Source organism: Sceloporus undulatus, chromosome 2, assembly GCF_019175285.1.
Source record: "Sceloporus undulatus isolate JIND9_A2432 ecotype Alabama chromosome 2, SceUnd_v1.1, whole genome shotgun sequence".
Classification (NCBI taxonomy): domain Eukaryota; kingdom Metazoa; phylum Chordata; class Lepidosauria; order Squamata; family Phrynosomatidae; genus Sceloporus; species Sceloporus undulatus.
The window spans coordinates 5,755,481-5,776,314 of NC_056523.1; the positions used below are offsets into that span (position 1 = coordinate 5,755,481).

General features: G+C 44.3%; 1 protein-coding gene across 1 annotated transcript; it reads right to left on the minus strand.

Annotated features, from left to right (window-relative positions):
• Positions 1–836: 836 nt before the first annotated feature.
• On the minus strand, positions 837–20,212 carry TAP2 (transporter 2, ATP binding cassette subfamily B member). Its single transcript, XM_042455551.1, has 12 exons — positions 20,124–20,212; positions 17,592–18,089; positions 16,550–16,664; positions 14,002–14,132; positions 13,066–13,271; positions 10,769–10,966; positions 10,225–10,353; positions 9,567–9,755; positions 9,193–9,366; positions 6,873–7,032; positions 3,228–3,364; positions 837–1,440 (listed from the first exon to the last, which is right to left on the minus strand). The coding sequence occupies exons 2-12, from the start codon at positions 18,076–18,078 to the stop codon at positions 1,249–1,251; spliced, it is 2,118 nt and encodes a 705-aa protein (XP_042311485.1). The 5' UTR covers positions 18,079–18,089; positions 20,124–20,212; the 3' UTR covers positions 837–1,248.
• Positions 20,213–20,834: the final 622 nt, after the last annotated feature.

The window sequence follows — 20,834 nt, forward strand, 5'->3', positions numbered from 1 at the left end:
ATATGGAAAGGGGCGAAACAGACTGTCCATTTGCGCCAGCTTCCAGGTGGCTTCAGATCTCAGCGTTTGATGCCGCATGCTCTGAAGTTGTCCAGAAGCCAGTGCCACACCACCCGCCTGCCCATACATAGGCCTGCTTCACGGTGCTCCAGCAGTGTGGTGTTTACAAAGCTGCGATGACACTGTAAAAGCTGACTTTTTGCTGGCTCAAAAAGGAACTTCAATTTGCCACTTCTTTTTGGTTTGGCAAAAAGCTGGATTGGGGCTGCGGCACGCAGTTGCCATGACCCCAACCCGGCTTTCTCAGGGATGACTTGAACTCCGCTCCAACGATTCCAGAAATCAAAGATAGTCATACTTGATTTGTTTTACAAAAATAACACTTTTTCTAGCTCGACAAGACTGGAAGGTCAAGAGCAGGAGATGAAGCAGCCTCAGTCAATAGTAAACTACTTAAGAAAACATAATACAAGGATGTAGAATTTAAAGCTGTGTTGTGTGGATCAGTCTGCAAAGGGATATTGTAGTAACTCTGAGACCAGGAACTTTATCACACCAGGCTGCCACCCTGCCACAATTATGCTAGTTTAGGAATTGAAGCAAACCTGTTTGGCATCAGTTCTTCTCACGCCTTTCCCCACAATAGTGATTTAGCAATCCATGGACATATTATTTGTTTCTTCTACTGCCAAATGCTAGAACTGCAGCAGAAAAGACCTATCATACAAAGGCAGTAATTGAATAACAGCAAGCTTGACAGCCTATTGACAGGTTTTGCTGCAAAGTTTGCACTGCAGTCACAATTTGAATGAAAGACAGCAGCAGGACAGACATGATGTTGTGCAGTAAGTATCAGCCAAAGACGCTTTTATTCTTTCTGTAGTTCATCCTGTTGGTAAATTTGTAGCATCAGATGAAGGAAGCTCAGTTTATGCAAGTTTATGCTACAAACATCTTTCTCTCAATTTAGTCGGGCAGGTGCTACAATATACCTTCATAAAACAGATATAGACAACCCAATTAAATCCTTCTGGACATCCTCACCAAATTTCACAAAATGTGTACCTGGATACCTTATCCCTAAGTGTCTTAACATTTTATTACTCTCCAATGTTTCCTGGTTCCTGTGGAGTCCACTTTCTCCTTTTAAGAGATACTGTTCAATAGCCAATATCTCACGAAACAAGTCCTTAGCATACAGGAAAGGACACCATATTATTTGATGCAAAAATGCCCTCCACTCCACAGTCACTCGCAGGAGCTCCTTTGTACCAGTCTGTAGTAGGGGCCCTTCTGGTCCATAAGTTTGGAGTGAGTTCCCTCCTCGACAACCTTCCCACCTTCCAGCACCACAATCTTGTGGGCGTTCTCCACTGTCTGCATCCGATGAGCAATCACCAGCACTGCCCGGGCTTGGCGGTTTAGCACTGACTGCTGGATCTATAGGGAAGAAAGGTCTTGGTAAGAAGCAGAATCATAGAGTTGGAAGAGACCAAAAGGGCCATCCAGTCCATCCTCTTGACATGCAGGAACTCACAATGATAATACAGTAATAATATTTATTTACTTATACCCCACTCTTCAGCCAAAAGGCTATCAGAGCAGCTTACAAATTGTCAAAGCACCCCTGACTGATGGCCATCCAGCCTCTGCTTAAAGACCTCCAAAGAAGGAGGCTCCACCACTTCGAGGGAGTATGTTTCACTGTCGAACAGCCGTTACTGTCAGGAAGTTCCTCCTAATGTTGAAGTGGAATCTCTTTTCCTGTAGCTTGCATCCATTGTTCTGTGTTCTAGTCTCTGGAGCAGCAGAAAACAAGCTTGCTCCCTCCTCAATATGACATTACTTCAAATATTTAAACAGGGCTATCATATCACCTCTTAACTGTCTCTTCCCCAGACTAAACATCCCCAGCTCCCTAAGTCTCTCCTCAGAGGGCATGGTTTCCAGACCCTTGACCATTTTAGTTGCTCTCCTTTGGACATGCTCCAGTTTCTCAGAATTATTTTTCTCCTTAAATAATAAAAGTAACAGTGCCTCAGTCATTCATTTTAATTGTGTGAGGGGAAATACAGACCGACAGTTTTCGCTGGCCTCCATGCACGGTAGGGCTGAAGAAGGGCTGGGCGTCCACATGCTCCCAGCCCTTTCTCCGCCGGGGTGCCATCTTGGTGTGTGCACCATGATAACGTCCCTCATGCGCAGCACCCAAACAGCGCTGTGCACGAGGGGCGTCATAACACCATGCTGTGGCAGTTATGGCACCCATTCTCTTTTCAGGGCTTCTTTTTGACCCTTGTGCAGGCATGTGGTTGCCACGGCCTGCTTCCGGAGCTGAAAGGGGTGGCAAGATGTTGAACCCTTGAGTCTCAGTCAAGGCAATTTGAATTATTTCTCTCAACTGCAGGAGGATAGGGAGAGATAATTCCATTCTAAAGACAAACACAGATCATCCTTCCTTGTTAGATACTGCAAAGTGCAAACAGAGTTTTATGGTTCACACCACTAATTGCAGCAAGTTTTAGGGAGGGAAAGCCCACTGTTTTAAAGCTTTATACTTTGGGAATTTGCCAGAAATGGTTCACTTGTCTATTGGGCGACCAAGTTGAAATATCTCATTCTCCACAGAGGAGGCAGAATAATAATATTTTCCACCCACCCCTTCAGGAATGGGAAGAATAAAGAAATAAATTTACATCACTACCCATGACCCTCGGGTACAGATCCATAACTGCAGCAGAGAATGTCAGACAATATGTGATGTGATGTGATTTGTTTTATATTTGATGTTTTTAATTTGTTTTTTTTTCTTTTCTATATGGTAATTTTATCTATTCCTCTTTTAATTGTTATTATTTTAGAATGTATGCCTTGGGCAGGCTTTTATATTCTTTAATTTTACCGACTTTGTACAGCGCTGTGTATAATTACAGCGCTTTAGAAATAGTTTAATAATAATAATAATAATAATAACAATATTATATCCTGTGTTTCTGGTATCATGCGACCCAAGGCAGCTTACATCATGGTTAAAACAAGATAAAATATTATTAAATTTATTTATATCCAGCCTGTGATTAAAGGTAGCTTACAAGTTAAAATTAAAACAAATAATTATAAAGTAGATTTACGAGTACGATTATTAGCTATTTGCAAAACCTGAGCTGACACTTGCCTTAGCCATCTTATAATTCAAATCCTCCTTTGCCACCCCACTGCAAACTCACCGCAGCTTCACTCTCCACATCCAGGGCGCTTGTGGCTTCATCCAGTATCAAGACCTTTGGGTTACGGATCAGGGCCCGGGCAATGGCCAAGCGCTGCTTCTGCCCCACAGACAGCTGCCCTCCCTTCTCCCCTACATCTGCAAGGAAGAAAAGAGAGAGAAGGGGGGAGAAGGTCAAACCTGCACAATGGGAGGGAAAGATGTTTGTATGAAATTGCAATGGATTCACAAAAAAAGGAAGGTGCTGAATTCTTTGAGTAGAATGGAGTGAATTTTGGGAGGAAGGGAAGTAAACTAGGGCTTCTAGGTGCTTTCTGCACTGGCATTTGGGACGTCCGGAGGATGTCCTATTTTAAAAAAGGGACGTCTCTTATAGACGCCCCTGGGCCTAGTACGGACTCTGTCCGTACAAGATGGCGCCGGCCCTTCTACATGGTCGGCACCATCTTTGCGTATCGGACGCTGAGCGTCCGTACGGGTCGCGTCCTTTGTGACGTAGCGAGTGCACCCCTGGCGCCTCGCTACGTCGCAAATGCGACTGAAAAAGAAGCTCCATTTTGGAGCTTCTTTTTCGGTCCGCGCGGGAGTCACGCCGTGTGGAGGCTCTGGCTCCCCCGCGGACCTACCGGCGCCGGCGGCAGAGCGCCGCAAAGTGGAGGTATGTACCCCGCCCTAGATTCTCTGTCTGGCAAACACAGTGGATAGGGGACAAGTGGCCCAATATCCTGGAAGATAAACAGTAGGTCTGCCCGCAACATAGGAAGGGAAAGACTGGGAGCTCATATTCCTCTTTAATGGTAAAGGTAGTCTTTTGACATACTGTAAATGTGTAGTCATAACCAACGGTAGGGGATGGTGCTCATCTCCATTTCTCAGCTGAAGAGCCAGCGTTGTCCGAGGACTGCTCTGGCTGTCATGTGGCCAGCATGACTCCACTGAACACTGTTACCTTCCCACAGAGAAGTGGTACCTATTTATCTACTTGCATTTGCATGCTTTTGAACTGCTAGGTTGGCAGAAGCTGGGACTAGTGATGGGAACTCACCCCATCATGCAGCACTCAGGCCTTGAACTGCCAACCTGCCAATCTTGCAATCAACAGAGTCAGCGTCTTAACCCCTTGATCCATCGCTCCCTATATTCCTCTTTACTCCTAGCCTAAGATTCTCAGGGCAGGGATCTGCCTCCTTTGCCTCACATACATTGAAGATTCTAATATTAGTGTAAATCAGAATGTCTGTGCAGAAAATTAAATTTGGGTAAGAGTAGGAATATTCCTCTTTACTCTTACCCAAATTTAATTTTCTGCACATATATTCTAATTTATACTGATATTAGAATCCTCAATGTACATGACACAAAAGGGGCAGGTTCCTGCCCTGAGAATCTTAAAATCTAAAATTTGAACAACAGAAAGAGGCAAAGTAGGGCAATCTACGGGTCTTTTATGGATACTGTTTGCAAAATTGTACATTGTTGTACTTCTGTGTAACCCGCTTTGATCTGCAAAGGAAAAGCAGGCTACAAATAAACAGTTTATTATTTTATTATTAATCTTTTCTCAGAGTAGCTTAGCATGACTGTCAAGTTTCCAGAGTGTCTTTCCTGCTTCTACCTGAGTAGGATGCATTCCCCTAGAAACAATCTATACTGCCTTCACCCACTGAAACACCGTCCGTTTGTACCCTGGATAGAGGCCATGGCAACCACATGCCACAACCTCTGGAGGGAGAAAAAAGAAGCCTCCAAAAGGGGCTTCTTTTTGCGCCCCAGAAGGGGAGTCATAAGCATCATGACACCCCTTCCACACTGTGCTGTTTGGATGCTGCACCTGGCATGCATCATCATGGTGCGCACTGTGTGGATGGGCACACACCATAATGGCGGCTGGTCAGCACGATAAGGGCTTCGAGCGTGTAGATGCTCAGCCCTCACTGCGCGCACAGGTCTGCACAAAGTGCCGGTCTGTACAGTTCCTTAAACCCCCTTGTCCTAGTACTGTAATTCAGTGAAAACTTGCACTTTCCCCTCCAACTCTGAAAAAACATTACCTTTGCCCACCCAAGTGAGGAAAAGAAAGTGAAAGGGTGTGAAGCCTGTAAAGGGAACTTTATTTTAACAGCAATCTACAGAGCAAAAGAGGGGCGCTCCAAAGAAGAGATACAAAGACTCTCTGAAACAACATCTCAGGCTTGGCCAAATTTATCACCAGCAATGGTCTACTCTGGCCTCGCATCGGGAGGCATGGAGACGCACTATCCACGATGCTGCAGCCTTTTTTGAAAGCTCACGCCGAAGGGAAGCGACAATGCAGAAAGAACCACAACCCAGAAACATCACCCAAGGAGACTTTCTGTTGTGCTTTCTGCAACTGGACTTGTTTATCTCGGATTGGTCTTTTTAGTCATCAACGCGCTTGTAGAAAGCGCGGGATGAGTCCTTCCTGAATCTTCGTTCGCGAAGGAAAGCCAGAGAGAGACAGAGCAAAATGTTATCTCTCACAGGAAGGGGGTTGCTTGTCAGTTTCTTATAAAGTTATTAAAGAAGTCTAAGCCATTCAGCCAAGGTTAAAAAGAAACAAACTTCTCTAATGCAGCCAACTGAAAACATTTCCTATTCTACTAACAGAGAGCTGAAATCATCCATGTTCTTGGGCAAAGCTAGGAGTCTGGGTCTTTGGGGCTAGCCTTTGCCAGCTCCCACTGGTCATCTTCACTGGGTCTCTGGGATGCTGACCCCAATAAAATGTAATTCTGCACTTCATTAACCCTTAGTTCACTTCAAGGGAGAGTCTATCTCTCAGCTGTTATGTCCAGATAAGGGGAGAGGCCCATTATCACAGTGGCTTTCAAAGCTCTCCCTCCTTCTGTATTCAAAACAACCTTGTGAAGTAGGTTAGGTAGAGAAACAAGATTGTCTGGATCAAGATCACCTTCATAGTGACTATGGAGATTATCAGATGGGGGGAATCAGTGAAGAAAAAGGCATATTCCCCACAAAGTCACGTGATTGCGCTGAAGATTTTCAGACAATGTCGTGCTTATCCAGGACTTAATTCATGAAGATCCAGGAATGCTCCAGCAGCAAACCATTCCTGGGACTTGCCCATTAATGGTTTGTTGCTGGAGCATTCCTAGATTTTCATGGGTTAAGTCCTGGATAAGCGAGATGTGTCTGAAAATCTTCAGTGCAATCGCATGACTTTGCCAGGAGCATGTTTTTCACTCCCAGCTTTTGCCCCCCATCTGATCATCTCCAACCTCAACCTTGATCTCCCCAATTCTGGTTATTTCTGTAACCCATACTGGGCTTATCGTTCCCCATGACTTGTCGTTCACCTGAAATACTCTGGAATATACTGCTCCTGCATGTGAAATTCTATTTTTATTTTAATCCCTGGGCCTCTTAGTTGTTGACTGGCCTTCATGACTTTATATAATGCGTTAAGGAGGCCATCTGTGTTACAGGCTAACCACATATCTTCTCATTTCGCTCACCCAGCTATCATTACCCCTGAGGTCTTCCACGTGTGTAGTAAACCCATGGTACCTAGGTGGGCTTGCATGTGGAGCTGCATATCAGGACAGCTGCAGTTTTTTGGGAGGAGTGGAGTTCTACACAGTAAGAAACAATAGGCAGCACCCACCTGCATTGAACCCTCTTTCCATCTCACTGATGAATCCTAAAGCATTGGCTTCTTTGGCTGCGGCAGTCACTTGCTCGTTGCTACAGCCCTCCATCCCATAAGTGATATTGTCCCGAATAGACCCAGAGAAAAGGATGGGCTCTTGACTCACAAGTGCTACCTGCAGGTAGAAGGTACAACTATCAGGAAGTAGCCATGGATATGGAATAAGGCTCCATTGAGCCAATGGGAATAGTCTTCTGTGCAAAAGTGCTAGGTTTTGTGTGTGTATGTGTATATTTGGTGGGGGGAGGCTGGACTATACCCATTACACAGATTTGGACAAATCTGCCAAGAAAACTCCATGACAGGTTCATCTTAGTGCTATCATAAGAAAGAATACAACAACAACTACATCTTTGTTATAGATTCAGTGAGTATTCAAAGCTTAAGTGTGTTATGCCTAAATACACTGGTGCTTTGACTTTTCTACAGCCTTGTAATCCTGAGTCCCAGTTGAGGGAGGGAGAGGATATATATGAATAATAATACATTTATTATTATTGTTGTTGTTGTTGTTGTTCATAAATAACAACAGCAAGAACAAATGTCAAGGGAGCTAAGATTAATTATACTTCTGAAATCACAGATTGTAAAGCTGAAATCACAGTTCCTTGGAGGCAGGTCCCACCCCTGTGCCTGCCTCCAAGGAACTGTGCGAGTTGCTGCTGCTGCTGTCGCTGTCGCTGCCGGGCGGCTCCCTGGGCGGAGAGGACACCTGCACATCTGCACATCGCCACAGGGAGGCCAGGCCGCCTTTGGACTGAAACCATCTCGACACCTCAGCAACAAGCCAGGACCGAGGAGGGATGAGTAACACCTGGGGGACGGCGGGGGAGAGGGCGTGTCGGTGGGAGCGGCGCGCATATAGCTGGCCTGCCTGGCTTCCTTCCCTGTCCCACCCCCATGCCTGCCTCCAAGGAACTGTGCGAGTTGCTGCTGCTGCTGTTGCTGTCGCTGCCGGGCGGCTCCCTGGGCGGAGAGGAGGCTGCCTTCGGACTGAAACCATCACAACTGCACAGGTGCGCAGTTGCGCAACTATTTTGTCCTGGGGGAGGCAGGCACTGAGCTGTGCCCCGGCTAGCTTGTTGTAAATTTGATATTGTATTTTATTGTATTGTGCTGTTTTGCTGCTGGCTGTATTGAGATATGCATTGTTATTGCTATTGTCATGTACTGAGATTTGTATTGATATTTACTGTATTGAAATGTATTGCTATATGCTATTGTGATGTATTGAGATTTGTATTGATATTTGTTGTACTGAGATATGCATTGTTATGTTATTGTTATGTGAATCTGTTGTAAACCGCCTTGATTAAGTTTTTAGAAGGGCGGTATATAAATAAACCTTATTATTTATTATTATTATTATTATTATTATTCCATTAACCTCAGCAAAAATTACATTTCCTGCAGCTTTTTACCACCAATGGATGGCAACTAAGTAGAAGGTGGTTGCCACACTTTTTCCTCAAGACTTTCCTTCCATTTAATACAATTTGTATTCACTGTTCTGTTAAACCAACCAAGTTCTTAAACTCCAAACCAAAACCTTAGTATCTTAGATCCATTTTGTGGGCACAACTTTGTTACCACCCACACTACTGGGCACCTTGTTGGCATGCATAACCCCACACCCTTATGTATGTTTCTACTGTTGTGTTTTAAACTTTGCAGTATTTTAAGATTGTTGTCTTGGTTCTGATTAAACTTTTCATTGGGGTGGCACCTCTGTGGTCTGAGGGCATCATGACATCCTTGGAGAGGGTAAAGTGCAGCCCTGGGGATAACCACAACTCCCCCACCAATCCACAACACTCCAAAAATCCTTGGCTAAAAACATGTTTGTCAGCCAAAGGATCGGCTTGGGTCCCAGGACTGCAGGGAAAAGTGGGCTATAAATAACTTTGTGAGACATTTAGCCTTCCCTGTCATAGAGAAGCATTGAGGCAGGACAGTTAATGTGGTGCAAAACAGGATTATCTCTGCAGTCTGGATGCAGTTTATATACTTCTTAAAGGGAGGTGTCCAGAGATTAGGGAGATCCTGAACTGCTGTGTTTTTGTGGTGGCCTGTGGGTGTAAAAATCAGCCAAAATGTGTTTAAAAATAAATAAAATAAAATTAGGGGTTGGGAGGCCACAGGGACCATAAAACAGAAGCCAATCAGTTTCATGTGGTCTAGGGGCCACACTTTCCCCACCTTGATTTAAGAGAAGGAAGAGACCAAGGTGTGCAGTCACAGGTTGTGCTCTCAGCCACGCCATGTGGCCTCTCACCTGTCTGTGGAGGTATTTGTGCTCATACTCTTGGATCGGACTCCCATCCAACAGGATCTCCCCCGACTGGGGCTCATAGAACCGCTCCAGAAGAGCCACACAGGTACTCTTCCCGCTGCCATTCAGTCCCACCAATGCCGTCACCTCCCCAGGTTGGAGCTCAAAGGAGACATTCTGCAGGGGGAATGATGGGAGTTTGTGAAGGTAAAATGGAGAGTCAGGGAGAAAACCACATTACGTATGTTGCCTGGAATTACTAGAAGAAGAGAGAAAAGTGCACCACACTCTTTTTGACACATAGAATTTTGTTTCTGCAGAAGAGAAGAGACTCTGCAATTCTTTAGTCCAGTATGTAACAAGATATACAGAAGTACCTTTAAGACCTGGACATCAGGTCGGGAGGGATAGGAGAAGGAAACATTTCTAAATGAGACATGTCCTTGGAGGATGACCGGGGCCAGAGTCCCTTCTGTGCGAACTGAAGGCTCTCGAAGAAGGTACTCAAAGACCTTTTTGGCAGCTCCCACATTGCTGAGGGCATCTCCATATATATACATCAGGGTCTGAGAGAGGGAAAAAAAATAGACAGGAATAACTAAATATAGCCACCCCTCTGTTTTCACGGATTTCAAAATCCATGTCCCTCGCCTGTTTGCAGGTGGCAAACAGAAGGGGACAAAATGGGGTGCCCCCAATCATGCTCCTAGGGCTTGAATATAGGTGAGTTTCCATCTTTGCCGGGGGGGGGTATGGAACAGATTCCCCACAAAAACAGAGGGGTGACTGTACATAGGCTGCAATCTTGTGTGGGAGATGGAGCTATAATCTGTCTCCCAATCCAAACCACCTCCATAATTTACCTTAAAAGCCAGGCAGCCACACTGCAAAAGAGATCTGTGGCACTATCCACAGAATACCACTGAGTCCAAGCCCCAACTCACCAGAAGACCATCAACAGAAAAAGTTGTGATATCAAAATAGAGTCAAACCAATTAAGGACTGGAAAAATCGAGAAACAGAAATCCACCATACCCGCATGTAGTCCCCCACTTCCATCTGGTAAAGGGTGAAGGAAACCAGGTCCCCTTTGGTTATGAGACCAGCAAGGATCTGCTGGTATCCACAGTAAAGGAGCATCAATTTCAGGCCCAGATGGAATAACTGAGAGAGACAGGAAGACAGAAAGAGAGAAATTACATTGGTGGATGAGATTTCAATCCATGCTACTCAGACCCTGGCAATGATATTGCTTCAGAAAGCAGAAAGAGAAGAGGAGTTCAATTCTAAAAACTTATTGATTGATTTATAATATAGTTTATTTGTTTATATCCCATCTTTCTCTCAAAATGGGACCAAAGTCAGCTTAAATACAAGTTAACATAAGACCTAAATAAAACCATTGCAATGCAAATATTTTAAAACTATTAAACAAACAATGTAATGAAAACCTTAATATAATTAAGCAAACATTCAAAGTGTATAAAACATTATACTTTGAATAAAATGCTAAAATTAAAGAAAATAAAGTAATTGTAGCAAATGCAGTTCCCTTCTTCACAAGATCCCAATAACTGACCCGCCGAACAAGCACATAGATTGCTCTCTCCAGATCTCTCTGGTTCTTCAGCCGGTGGGTCTCTTTCAATGCTGTGTCATAGCGCTGTGACTCTTCCTCCTCGGTAGCAAAGCTGCGCACTGTCTCTATGGAAGAGACTGTCTCACGGACCACTTCTCCAGAACGCGCTATGGAATCCTGGATCTCCCGTAACAAGGCCTGCACAAAACAGAGAGAAGGCAAAGATATGAGTGTGTTTTGGCCAAGCCTCTCCTGGACTTACTGTGTGCTGTTCTGGACACCAGAGTTCAAGAAGGGTATAGAAAATCTGGAACATGTACAACGGAAGGCAACCAAGATTATCAAAGGTATGGAAGCCAGGCCTTTTGAGGAATGACTTGGGGAGCTGGCTATATCTAGCTTGGAGAAGAGGAGATATAGAATGTAGACTATGATATTGCATATATGATTCAAAGGGCCTGAATATACAATCCAAAATAAAGCTGATTCAGGTCACTTTGGAGGTAAGCTGTTTAAATGATGCATGTGTTTTCAGAGGCTGCAAGCCGTGCCACACTCCAGTCCTAAACTTTGGTGCAGCTTCTGGCATCTTAAGATGTGTGTTTCATTTAAACAGCATACCTCCAAAGTGAACCGAAGCAGCTTTATTTTGGCCTGTTCAGGCCCAAATTCATTCACCTTCTCCCCTTTTGGAGGCAAGGAAGTGAAAAAGTCCTCAAAGTCTGAAGGAAGAGTTATCACATTTTTTACCATAATATATGAATGGATGAGTGTTACTGAACATGTGGATGTCCGATTATTTGCATGGCAGTGTATTTTGGTAGTGGGGGGAGAAGGGTGTTTCTTTATCCCACTTCTGAAGGCAATGGGCATTAGTTAATATATAATTGTTAAAGGCTGGGAAGAAACATATAAATGGTTCTTCAGCTCTGCATCTCCCTGTTCCCCCAGTTATTAACTCTTTCTGCCGTCATTAAACATCCTGATACACTGCTTTCCCTGAGCAGAAAGGAGAAATAAGGATTTACGTTTTGCCAACAACCCCCCCCCCCAGTTATGGGTGGACAGGGAGCAACTACATTTCACCTCCCATTCTTAGTTGGCCTGTGGGAGCCTTCCTGGTGGCCTTGGTCTCCTTTCTTAATATATTAAAAGCCTGCCTCAATTCTTCAAGATCTCAAGAGAGGGTGGAGGGAGAAGAAAGAAAGAGAGAGAGAAAGCCAGTAAAGGCTTTACATGTTTTTGTGTTGTGAGAGAAAAGGAGAACACTACATTTTTCATGTGAAACCAGTGGGAACAGGTGACAATGCAAGCGAAGCTGCATACATCCTCCCCTTTGATCGACAGCTGCATGTGGCTGGCAGAATACACAGTCATGTGAATAAGTAAAAATGTACTCAGAGAAGTGTAGGCAATTGAATGTCAATTCAAAGATACAAAACTCTGCACCAGTTCGCATAATACACCTGTGTGCAAACTGGCCCTAAGAGGTGACATAACACAGATTGAGTCTCCTTTATTCAGAATGCCAAAATCTAAAATACTCCACAAAATCCAAAATTGTCCATATGGGTTGCTGACATAGTAACACCTTTGTTTTCTGACAGTTCAGTGTACACAAGCTTTGTTTCATGCACAAAATTATTTAAAATATTATGTATAAAATTATTTTCAGGCTATGTGTAGATGGTGTACAAAAATCATAAATGAATTTCATGTTTAGACTTGGGCCCCTACCCAAGATATCTCATTGTATATATGCAAATATTCCAAATGCTTGGGACTTCTGGTCCCAAGCATTTCAGATAAAGGAAACGCAGCCTGTAGCTATCACTAAATATCTGAAGGGAAGTTGTGTAGAAGATGAAGTGATTTTGTTTTCTGCTGCTCCAGAGATGAGAGCATCAACTAATAAAGTCAAATTACAGGAAAAGAGATTCTACCTAAACATTAGGATGAATTTTTATTTTTATTTTATTTTGACAGACCCAATACCTCTCTAGGCAACTGGTTCCATTGCCAGAGCACTCTTACTATCAAGAAATTCCTTCTAATGTTCAATCAAAATCTTCCCTCCCATAACTTAAAGCCATTAGACATGGTCCTACTTGCTAGGGCAGCAAAGAGCAAGCTTGACCCCCTCCTCTGTTGGCAGTCCTTGAGATATTTAAAGAGTGTGATCATGTCAGTCTTCACCAGGCTGAACATGCCCACATTTTCACTGGACAGATTGGTGGTGGTGGGATTTCAAAGGAAGGGCATCTGCCTGCAAGGCAACAGGGCTGTCCTGAGCATACCTGGTGACGGGTGTCGTAGACCTTCTGGATGGCCAACATGATTGGTGTCTCAACAAACGACAACACTGTCATGCGCCAGGACACACTGAGCATGAACCCATACAGTCCAACCACCTTGATCAGGCTGCGCAGGAAGATGTTGGCATTGAGGGGCACTGAGCGGCTCATCATGGTCGTGTCCTTGGAGAGGCGGGAGGTCAGGTCCCCTGGGGAGGCACACAAGACAGTATTGGCAACATGGGGAGGAAGCAGGATTTTCTGGTGGGGAGTATTCTGTCACTGGTAGAAGACCTTTAGGCTAGGAAGACCATAGCTCCTGGGATCCCAATCAATGGGGCCACTCACTATCACCTGCCACCCTTCAGGCTTTTCCCACTCTTAAGTTGGGATGAGAGGAGCATTTGTATTTCTTTCCCCTGGACCCCTAGACACTAAGCCAGGTGATGGGATCTGTGGCTAAGGGCCACAGGAGATCCCCTGGAGACCTTGGAGGACTGCACCCCACACACACACATTTCCACTCCCCACCCCCAAATGCTCTCTGGAGCAGTGGTTCTCACCCGCAACCCTGTAATACAGTTCCTCAAGTTGTGATGACCCCCAACCATAAAATTGTGGTGTCTTGGTTCCTAAGACCATCAGAAATATGTGTTTTCCGATGGTCTTAGGTGACTCCTGTGACCCACAAGGGGTTGCGACCCACAGGTTTAGAACTGCTGCTCTGAAGGATACGTCTCAGGACATCCATGAGAGGTATCCCTTAACAACACTTCCAGTTTACTTACTGTTTTAAAAAAGTTTCTCCTCGACACAAAGCAGTCTAGGGAGGGTCAAAAATATACTAGAAGCACTTACCCCCCCCACACACCCCCCCAGAGAGAACCCCCCAAAAGTTCATAATTTGGAAGAGGTGTTATGGGTTCTGGACCCCCTCACCTGTTTTCACCTCCTGGAAGAAAGCCAAGTCCTGCCTCAGTAGGGATGAGAAGAGGAGGCTGCGCATGCGGATGACCATCCGGGAGATGGTGAGTGTAAAGAGTCCCCCACGGCAGCCGGCGGACAGAGAACTAGAATAGACACAAAGGAGTTTATCATACGGGGGGGAATTTATACAGTGATTAACTTGAGAAAATTGCGCAATTGACATTAAAACGCAATTAAAACGAGATTCATTCACGGGAAAATTTTTAGTGCAATTGCAGGATTATCATGGGTTAATTGCCATTTATACTTCACATTGTCCCCCGTGTGAGAAACACAAAAGAGAGACAAAACAAGAAAGGGACATAGGTCAGAGCTACAGCTGGGATGGGCAACTTTGCCATGTCCGAGGGCCAAAACCAGAGGCCAAAATGTAACACGTGGGTTACATTTGCTACAAAAATGCAGGTTTTCTGCAAGGTCTCCTTCCAATTTTGGGAAAAACAATGCAGAAAATCCTCTGTTCTTAAACACTAACAGAATAGGAATTAAGTGGACCACAGGTGGCTCTTTGGGGAGTCCCATGTGGCCCCCAAATTCTCCCTCATATTTTAAAAAATATGAATTATTTTTTTAAAAAAACACTCTTTATAGCCCAAAACACACTCCAAGAGCCCAGTTTTGGCCTCTAAATTTTGTTTTGTCCCTGCGCAACAACACAGAGCTTAAACATTGCTGGGGAATGGTAGTGACTTTCACGTGCCACCAGGGGGAGCCACTGTGTTATTCCAATGAATTAGAGCAGCAGTTTGAAACCCATTCTACTTAGAATGAAACAACATCTGGGAAAAACATCTCACCATCCTCTTCAATGGGGAAGATTCAGGGAGATACCATGTAACCCCACAAGTGATTAATAGCCACAAACTGAGAACCTGTCAGAACCATGCATGGTTCTGTCATGCTAATATGATGATATACAGTGGGACCTTGCTATCTGATGGGGTTTGGTTCCAGGATCCCCCATGGATAACAAAATTTGTGGATGCTCAAGTCCCATTAAATATAATGGCAGAGTAAAATGGTGTCCCTTATTTAAAATGGAAAATCAAGGTCTGGTATTTGGAATTTATACTTTTTGTTTAATATTTTTAAGCCATGGATGCTTGAATCCGTGGATAAAAAAATCAACGGATAAGGAGGGGCAACTGTAATGGCATGCTGACAGAATGTTATAATGCTGTGATAACATGGTGAATTATTGGGAGGATGGACATGGGAAATATCAAAGGGTATTGTACACTAATCAAGTGTTCTGGGCATGGGAACAGACAGATGGGGCAAATGGCAACCGGGTGAAGGTTTATGGTTTTATGATCCTGCCCTTCCTGCAAAAGAATTTGGTTTGTAAAGGAGAGATACTTCCTTCCCTTAAGGGCAACTGAATGATAAACACAGGAGGAAAAGGGGTGACTTGAAAGGTTGCTTTGATGGGGATCAAAGGCTGGAGACCGTGGCCAGGCAGGCAGGCGGGTGAATGATGTGAACTTTTGCATTAGGAGTTTGGGAACAGAGCTTCAGTTCTGACAAAAACCTTGGATGGGTAACTTCTGTCTCAATAGGTGAAATAAAACTCTTTTGTTTTCTACCACGCTAAGATGTTTTCATGGTTACCGGGAACTGAGTTTGCCGATCCTGACAGAAACTTTGCCAGCTCTGAAGCTACAAATACATACTGTCCTTTCCTCTCACCCCACCCACAAATTCCCTGAATCACCTGACATTGGAGTTTATCACACGGGAGGCATTTCTCTTAATTTCGAATGAAAAGAAAGTGGGGCCAGAACACATTCATGTGAATTCGCTAGTTCAGCTAATTTACATGAATTCAAATTGCATTCGAACTGACTTCCCATTGCCTGAAAGTAGCTTGCCATTGCCCAAAATTGTGTGTGATCACTTCTCACGCAATAACGTGAAACCCCATGATTGCATTTGGACTGACTTCCCATTGCCCAAAATTGTGTGTGGTAGTCTATCACACAATAACATTAAACCCCATGATTGTCTTCAGATTGCCATTGAATTATACTTCCAATTTCCCTTGTCTGATAACCTCCATTTGGGGATGAGGAATTAGGAGAATAAAAGGTCTGTGACTTCCAGATGAAATGGACTTCAGATCAGGGATGCTTTGATTTGGAGTTCATGCATGGCAGGGGTTGGACTGGATGGCCCTTGTGGTCTCTTCCTAATCTATGATTCTATGGTTTTAAAAAAAATCATACTGATATCAAAAGCCAGCCTTGAACTTGTTTTTTGAATTTTGAATCTGTCACAGAATCATAAAATTATAGAATCATACAGTGGGAGAGACCTCAAGGGGCATCAAGTGCAAACCCCTTGCCCCTGTCCCTTAATGCCAACACTAATTTTGATGTTTTAAATATCAAAAGTAACAACTCCCTAGATTACAAGACAAGGAAGTGCTCACACAATGCATGTCCTTTTCAGGGCTTCTTTAGCCCAAGTTATGGCAACAAGGGGTTAGAAAGAAACTAACCTGCCAAGGGACACCAGGCACACAAGAAGGATGGCCCAGGAGAAGGCATCTGAGTCATATTTGGTGCCCAAGATGTCAATCAAACGTCCCGTGTAGTAGGGGATGAAGGTTTCACCTGCACAGACAGACCAGAGATTAAAGTCCAAGTTCATACTGCATCTCTCTGGCAAAGTAGGGAGACAGATAGACAGACATGCACACACTCTCCTTGCAAGGGCAAGGGCTCTTATGGCTCTCTCTCACAAAGCAGGCACACACAGACACACACACACACACACACCCCTTGCCTGAGCAGCAGTTGCGGAAGTAGTGAGAATGGGGTGTTGGGTGGCACTTCTTTTAGGATCTTTCTGAGTAGTATGGCTATATTAACCCATATATAAATCAACCATGATTCTGGGATCAGTTTTTTGATATAAATTTTTCGACTTATAGACAATGGTAATGCTAGAAAGCATTAAAACATGGTTGATCAAACTTTCCAATACATAAAATAATGTTTCACAGTACACTCGTCCCTCCACATTGGCACAGGACCCTCCTGAATGTGGGGAAAAAAACAAATAACAAAAACACTATGTTTTTACCTGGGAGATCACCTCTCTAAGCATCTCTAGGTCCTCCAGTGCAATTCTGTGGTCAAGGTCTGAGAGACACTGACCATAAAATTGCGCTGGAGGAGCTACAAATGCGTAGGGAAGTGTTCTCTCTAGGAGTATCTAGGTCCTTCAGTGCGACTTTTGATTAAAGTTGACTATAGAGTTGTGCTGGAGGACCTAGATATTCCTAGAGAGGACATATTAATAAAATTTGTGAATAATCAAATTCGCAAGAGTGAAAGCCACAAATGTGGTGGGATGAATTTATTAATATAATAAGCAGGATTCATTTTTTTAATTAAAACAATAATGCAAAAAACACAAACTTATTATAAAAAAATCCTGTATCGCCTCCAACCCTGCTAAGTCATTTCTACCCCTGTATAGAAAAATGTTGCCAGCTCGCTTCCTCAAATACATCTGCCTGTGTGTCTCGTACTCACCCACCACCGCCATGGTGAGGAAGAAAAAGGCCCCAGCAATATATGGAGTGTCGGGACGGAAGAGCTTCACCAGCTTCCAGAGGGTGGCCTGGTCGCCTTCCTTGCTTTCCTCTGTGGTGCCCCCCTGTCCCAGCACCCCCCAGATGAGAAGGGCCAGGCCCACTGCCCCATAGCCCACCAGCAGCCAGGACCAGGGGGCTGAAGAGAGCAGGAGAGGTGGGTCTCCCACCCAATGCCCCGCGGCCAGATAGAAGGGGGGCAACAGGCTCACAGTGGCCAGGACTGCCGGGGGGATCTGGGAGGGCCAGCCCAGAGATAGCAGCCCCCAAGACCCCCAGAGAGCCAGCAGGCGGAGAGTGGCCTCAAGCCAAGCCGCTTGGACCCCCAAGAGGGCCAAAGAGGGCCAGCCCTTATTCAACAAAGAGAGGAAGAGGACATCGAACAGGAGCAGGGGGACAGTTTGCAGAAAGACCGGGTGCAGCATCATGACAGCAGGGCCTACAGAAGTAGGAGAGAGGAAATTATTATAGGGGTTACCTGCGGGGAGGCCCTCCAATCCACACTTCCATTCCCATCATTTTATTTTCATTTTTAATATTTTTTAAAAATTATTGTTATAGGTAAACAACTATCTGCAAAACATATCACAACAATCAAGCAAAATAAAACAATTAGTATCACAACTCTGAATTATGTTGCGATCCTTCTTGGGTTCTGTTCAATGTAAGGGGTCATTTTAAAGTCCAGTGCTGTCTTTGTCTAAACCTAGTCTATCATTCCCATCATTTAAAGCTAAGGTGCCTCCTCCCCATAGAGTTGGAAGGGGCCTCATGGGCCATAGAGTCCAATCTTCGGCTTCATGCAGAAACTCCATATCCCCAGCAGAAAGCAATGTCAGCAGGCAGCTGTCCAGCCTCTTCTCATGTTACCTGTAGCTTCCAAATTCACCTAAAGGCTAATTTTTAAAAATATATATTAAGTTATTAAAGCGCATCCATCTCTTTGAGTCTGTGTTCCTGTATGGCAGAATGGGATTGGACTGGATGGCCCTTGGGGTCTCTTCCAATTCTATGATTTTAGGATCTAAGATTTTGCGAATCTGTTTTGCAAATCTGCAATACAGATTTTAAAACAAGCCATTGGAATAATATACAGACCTCCATATCCACTAAGGATCTTTTTAATCCACGGATTAAAGCCTGCACAGTTTGGAAATATTTTTAAAATGTACAAATCCTAATAAGCAAACCTTGATTTTGCTGTATTATATAAGGGATGCCATTTTACTAGGCCATAGTATTTAATGGGACTTCAGCATCCATGGATTTTAGTGTCCATGGGGAATCCGGGAACCAAACCCCAGCTGACACCAAGAGCCCACTGTAAAAACATATTAAGCCCAACAGTAGTTAAAAACCCTTTAATAGCAAATGGTAAAACCACTTTAAAATGACAACAATTTGAAGCCGTATGTACATGTACCCTTGACAGCCAGGCTGGGGAATTGTTTATAATGTAGTGCAATAATTCCCAAACTTTGACATTCCAGGGGTTCTGGACTTCAACTCCCAGAAGCCCCAGGCAGCTTGGCCAACAGTCAGGAATTCTGGGAGCTGAAGTCCAAAACATTTGGAGGACCAAAAAGCATCTAGGGGTAGCCGTGTTGGCCATATAGCAAATCCAATAACATCCAAATAACGATACCTATATTGGGCTAACCAAGTTCACCTGATGAAGAAGCCAGTGTGACTTTGAAAGCTTGCAACATGTAGTTGTGCATTTTGGTTGTCCCAAGAAGGGTATCATTTTGGGGTTTTATTGGATTTGCTATATGACCAACATGGCTACTCCTAGGCGCTTTTTCTATTTCTAGATACCACATTTTAGCCATCACAGGGGAATCTTAAAGAGAGAGCAGTGCCCTGGGACCTTGCCATCTGGGGCTTCTGCCTCCAAGGAAGGTAAAGTCATTTCCCCCTAATATTGGGACTGGACTGGCATGCTTTGCCTCTGGATGACCTAAAGTTTTCCTGATGCACAACATGGAAGGGCTTCTTGAGAGATGCAGGGTTCTTTGCCTACATAGGAGGAACCTGTGGCCTCTCAAAGGAAGGAGAGATGCTGGATTCCAAGGAAACATCTTTTAATTGCAAAAGGATGTTAAATTGCATTGACTTTGAGGATCTATCACTTTTTTAGTACATTCCGAGTAGAATATGCTTTTTAAAATAAATTATCTGACACAACTACAAATCCCAGAATGCCAAAGCATGAAGCCAGGGCAGTTAAAGCCTTGGAGAGTGATGGAGTCTCCTTCTTTGGAGGTCTTTGAAGAGAGGCTGGATGGCCCTCTGTCTCAGGGGGTGCTTTGATTGGGAGTTCCTGCATGGCAGAAGGGGTTTGGACGGGATGACCTTTGGGGGACTCTTCCAAGTCTAGGGTGCTAACCCTTCCCAAATTGCCCAGCCAGGGTCTGCATGGTCCTGCTGTCCCCTTCCAGACTAACTTGCTGGCCACCCAACCCAGTCTTACCTTCAGCCTGGAGTCCACAGGAGAGAAACCCCTTCTGCAAAGGGAAGAGAGATGTATGTCTGTCTGCACTATTTTTTTGCTTTCGTTTTCGCAGCAAGGAAAATCCAGTGGGTTCCCCCTCCTTCACTGCTGCAGTTCCAGGAACGGACACCAGATGGAGCCCGCGCTGCGCTGGTTGAAAATGAAAAGGGACCTAAGTGCTTCTCCTCCTGTTCCTGTCTGAAGCAGCTTCACTGTTGCCTCCTCTGCCCCTTCTCCTCCACTGAATCCAGTCAATCAATCAATCTTTCCCTGAATTCCCACTTATGGCACCATAAATCAACAGGCAACTTCCATGAAGGCACCCCAGCCCTGACCTCAATAAGAAAGCGGATGTGTTCCTGTGCCTCGCTTCTTTAACAATCTATATATAGAGGGATTATATTTTAATATATGTCTATGTATGTATTTGTTTTGTGGGTGTGTAATTATTATATTTGTTACTAGCTGTACCTGGCCATGCGTTGCTGTGGCCCAGTCTGGTTAAATGGAAAAGAAAGGAAAGAGAAAGTGCACGTTTCTGAAATATTTAATTTCACAATGCTTGTGGACATACAATATTTTTGTTGTTCCGTTGTCTGTGCAGATATAGAAATTGCTGGCTCTAGAACACACAACATACAATTGTCCATGTGAGAAGCGATCGTGTCTAGCTCTAAACCACACAATTCT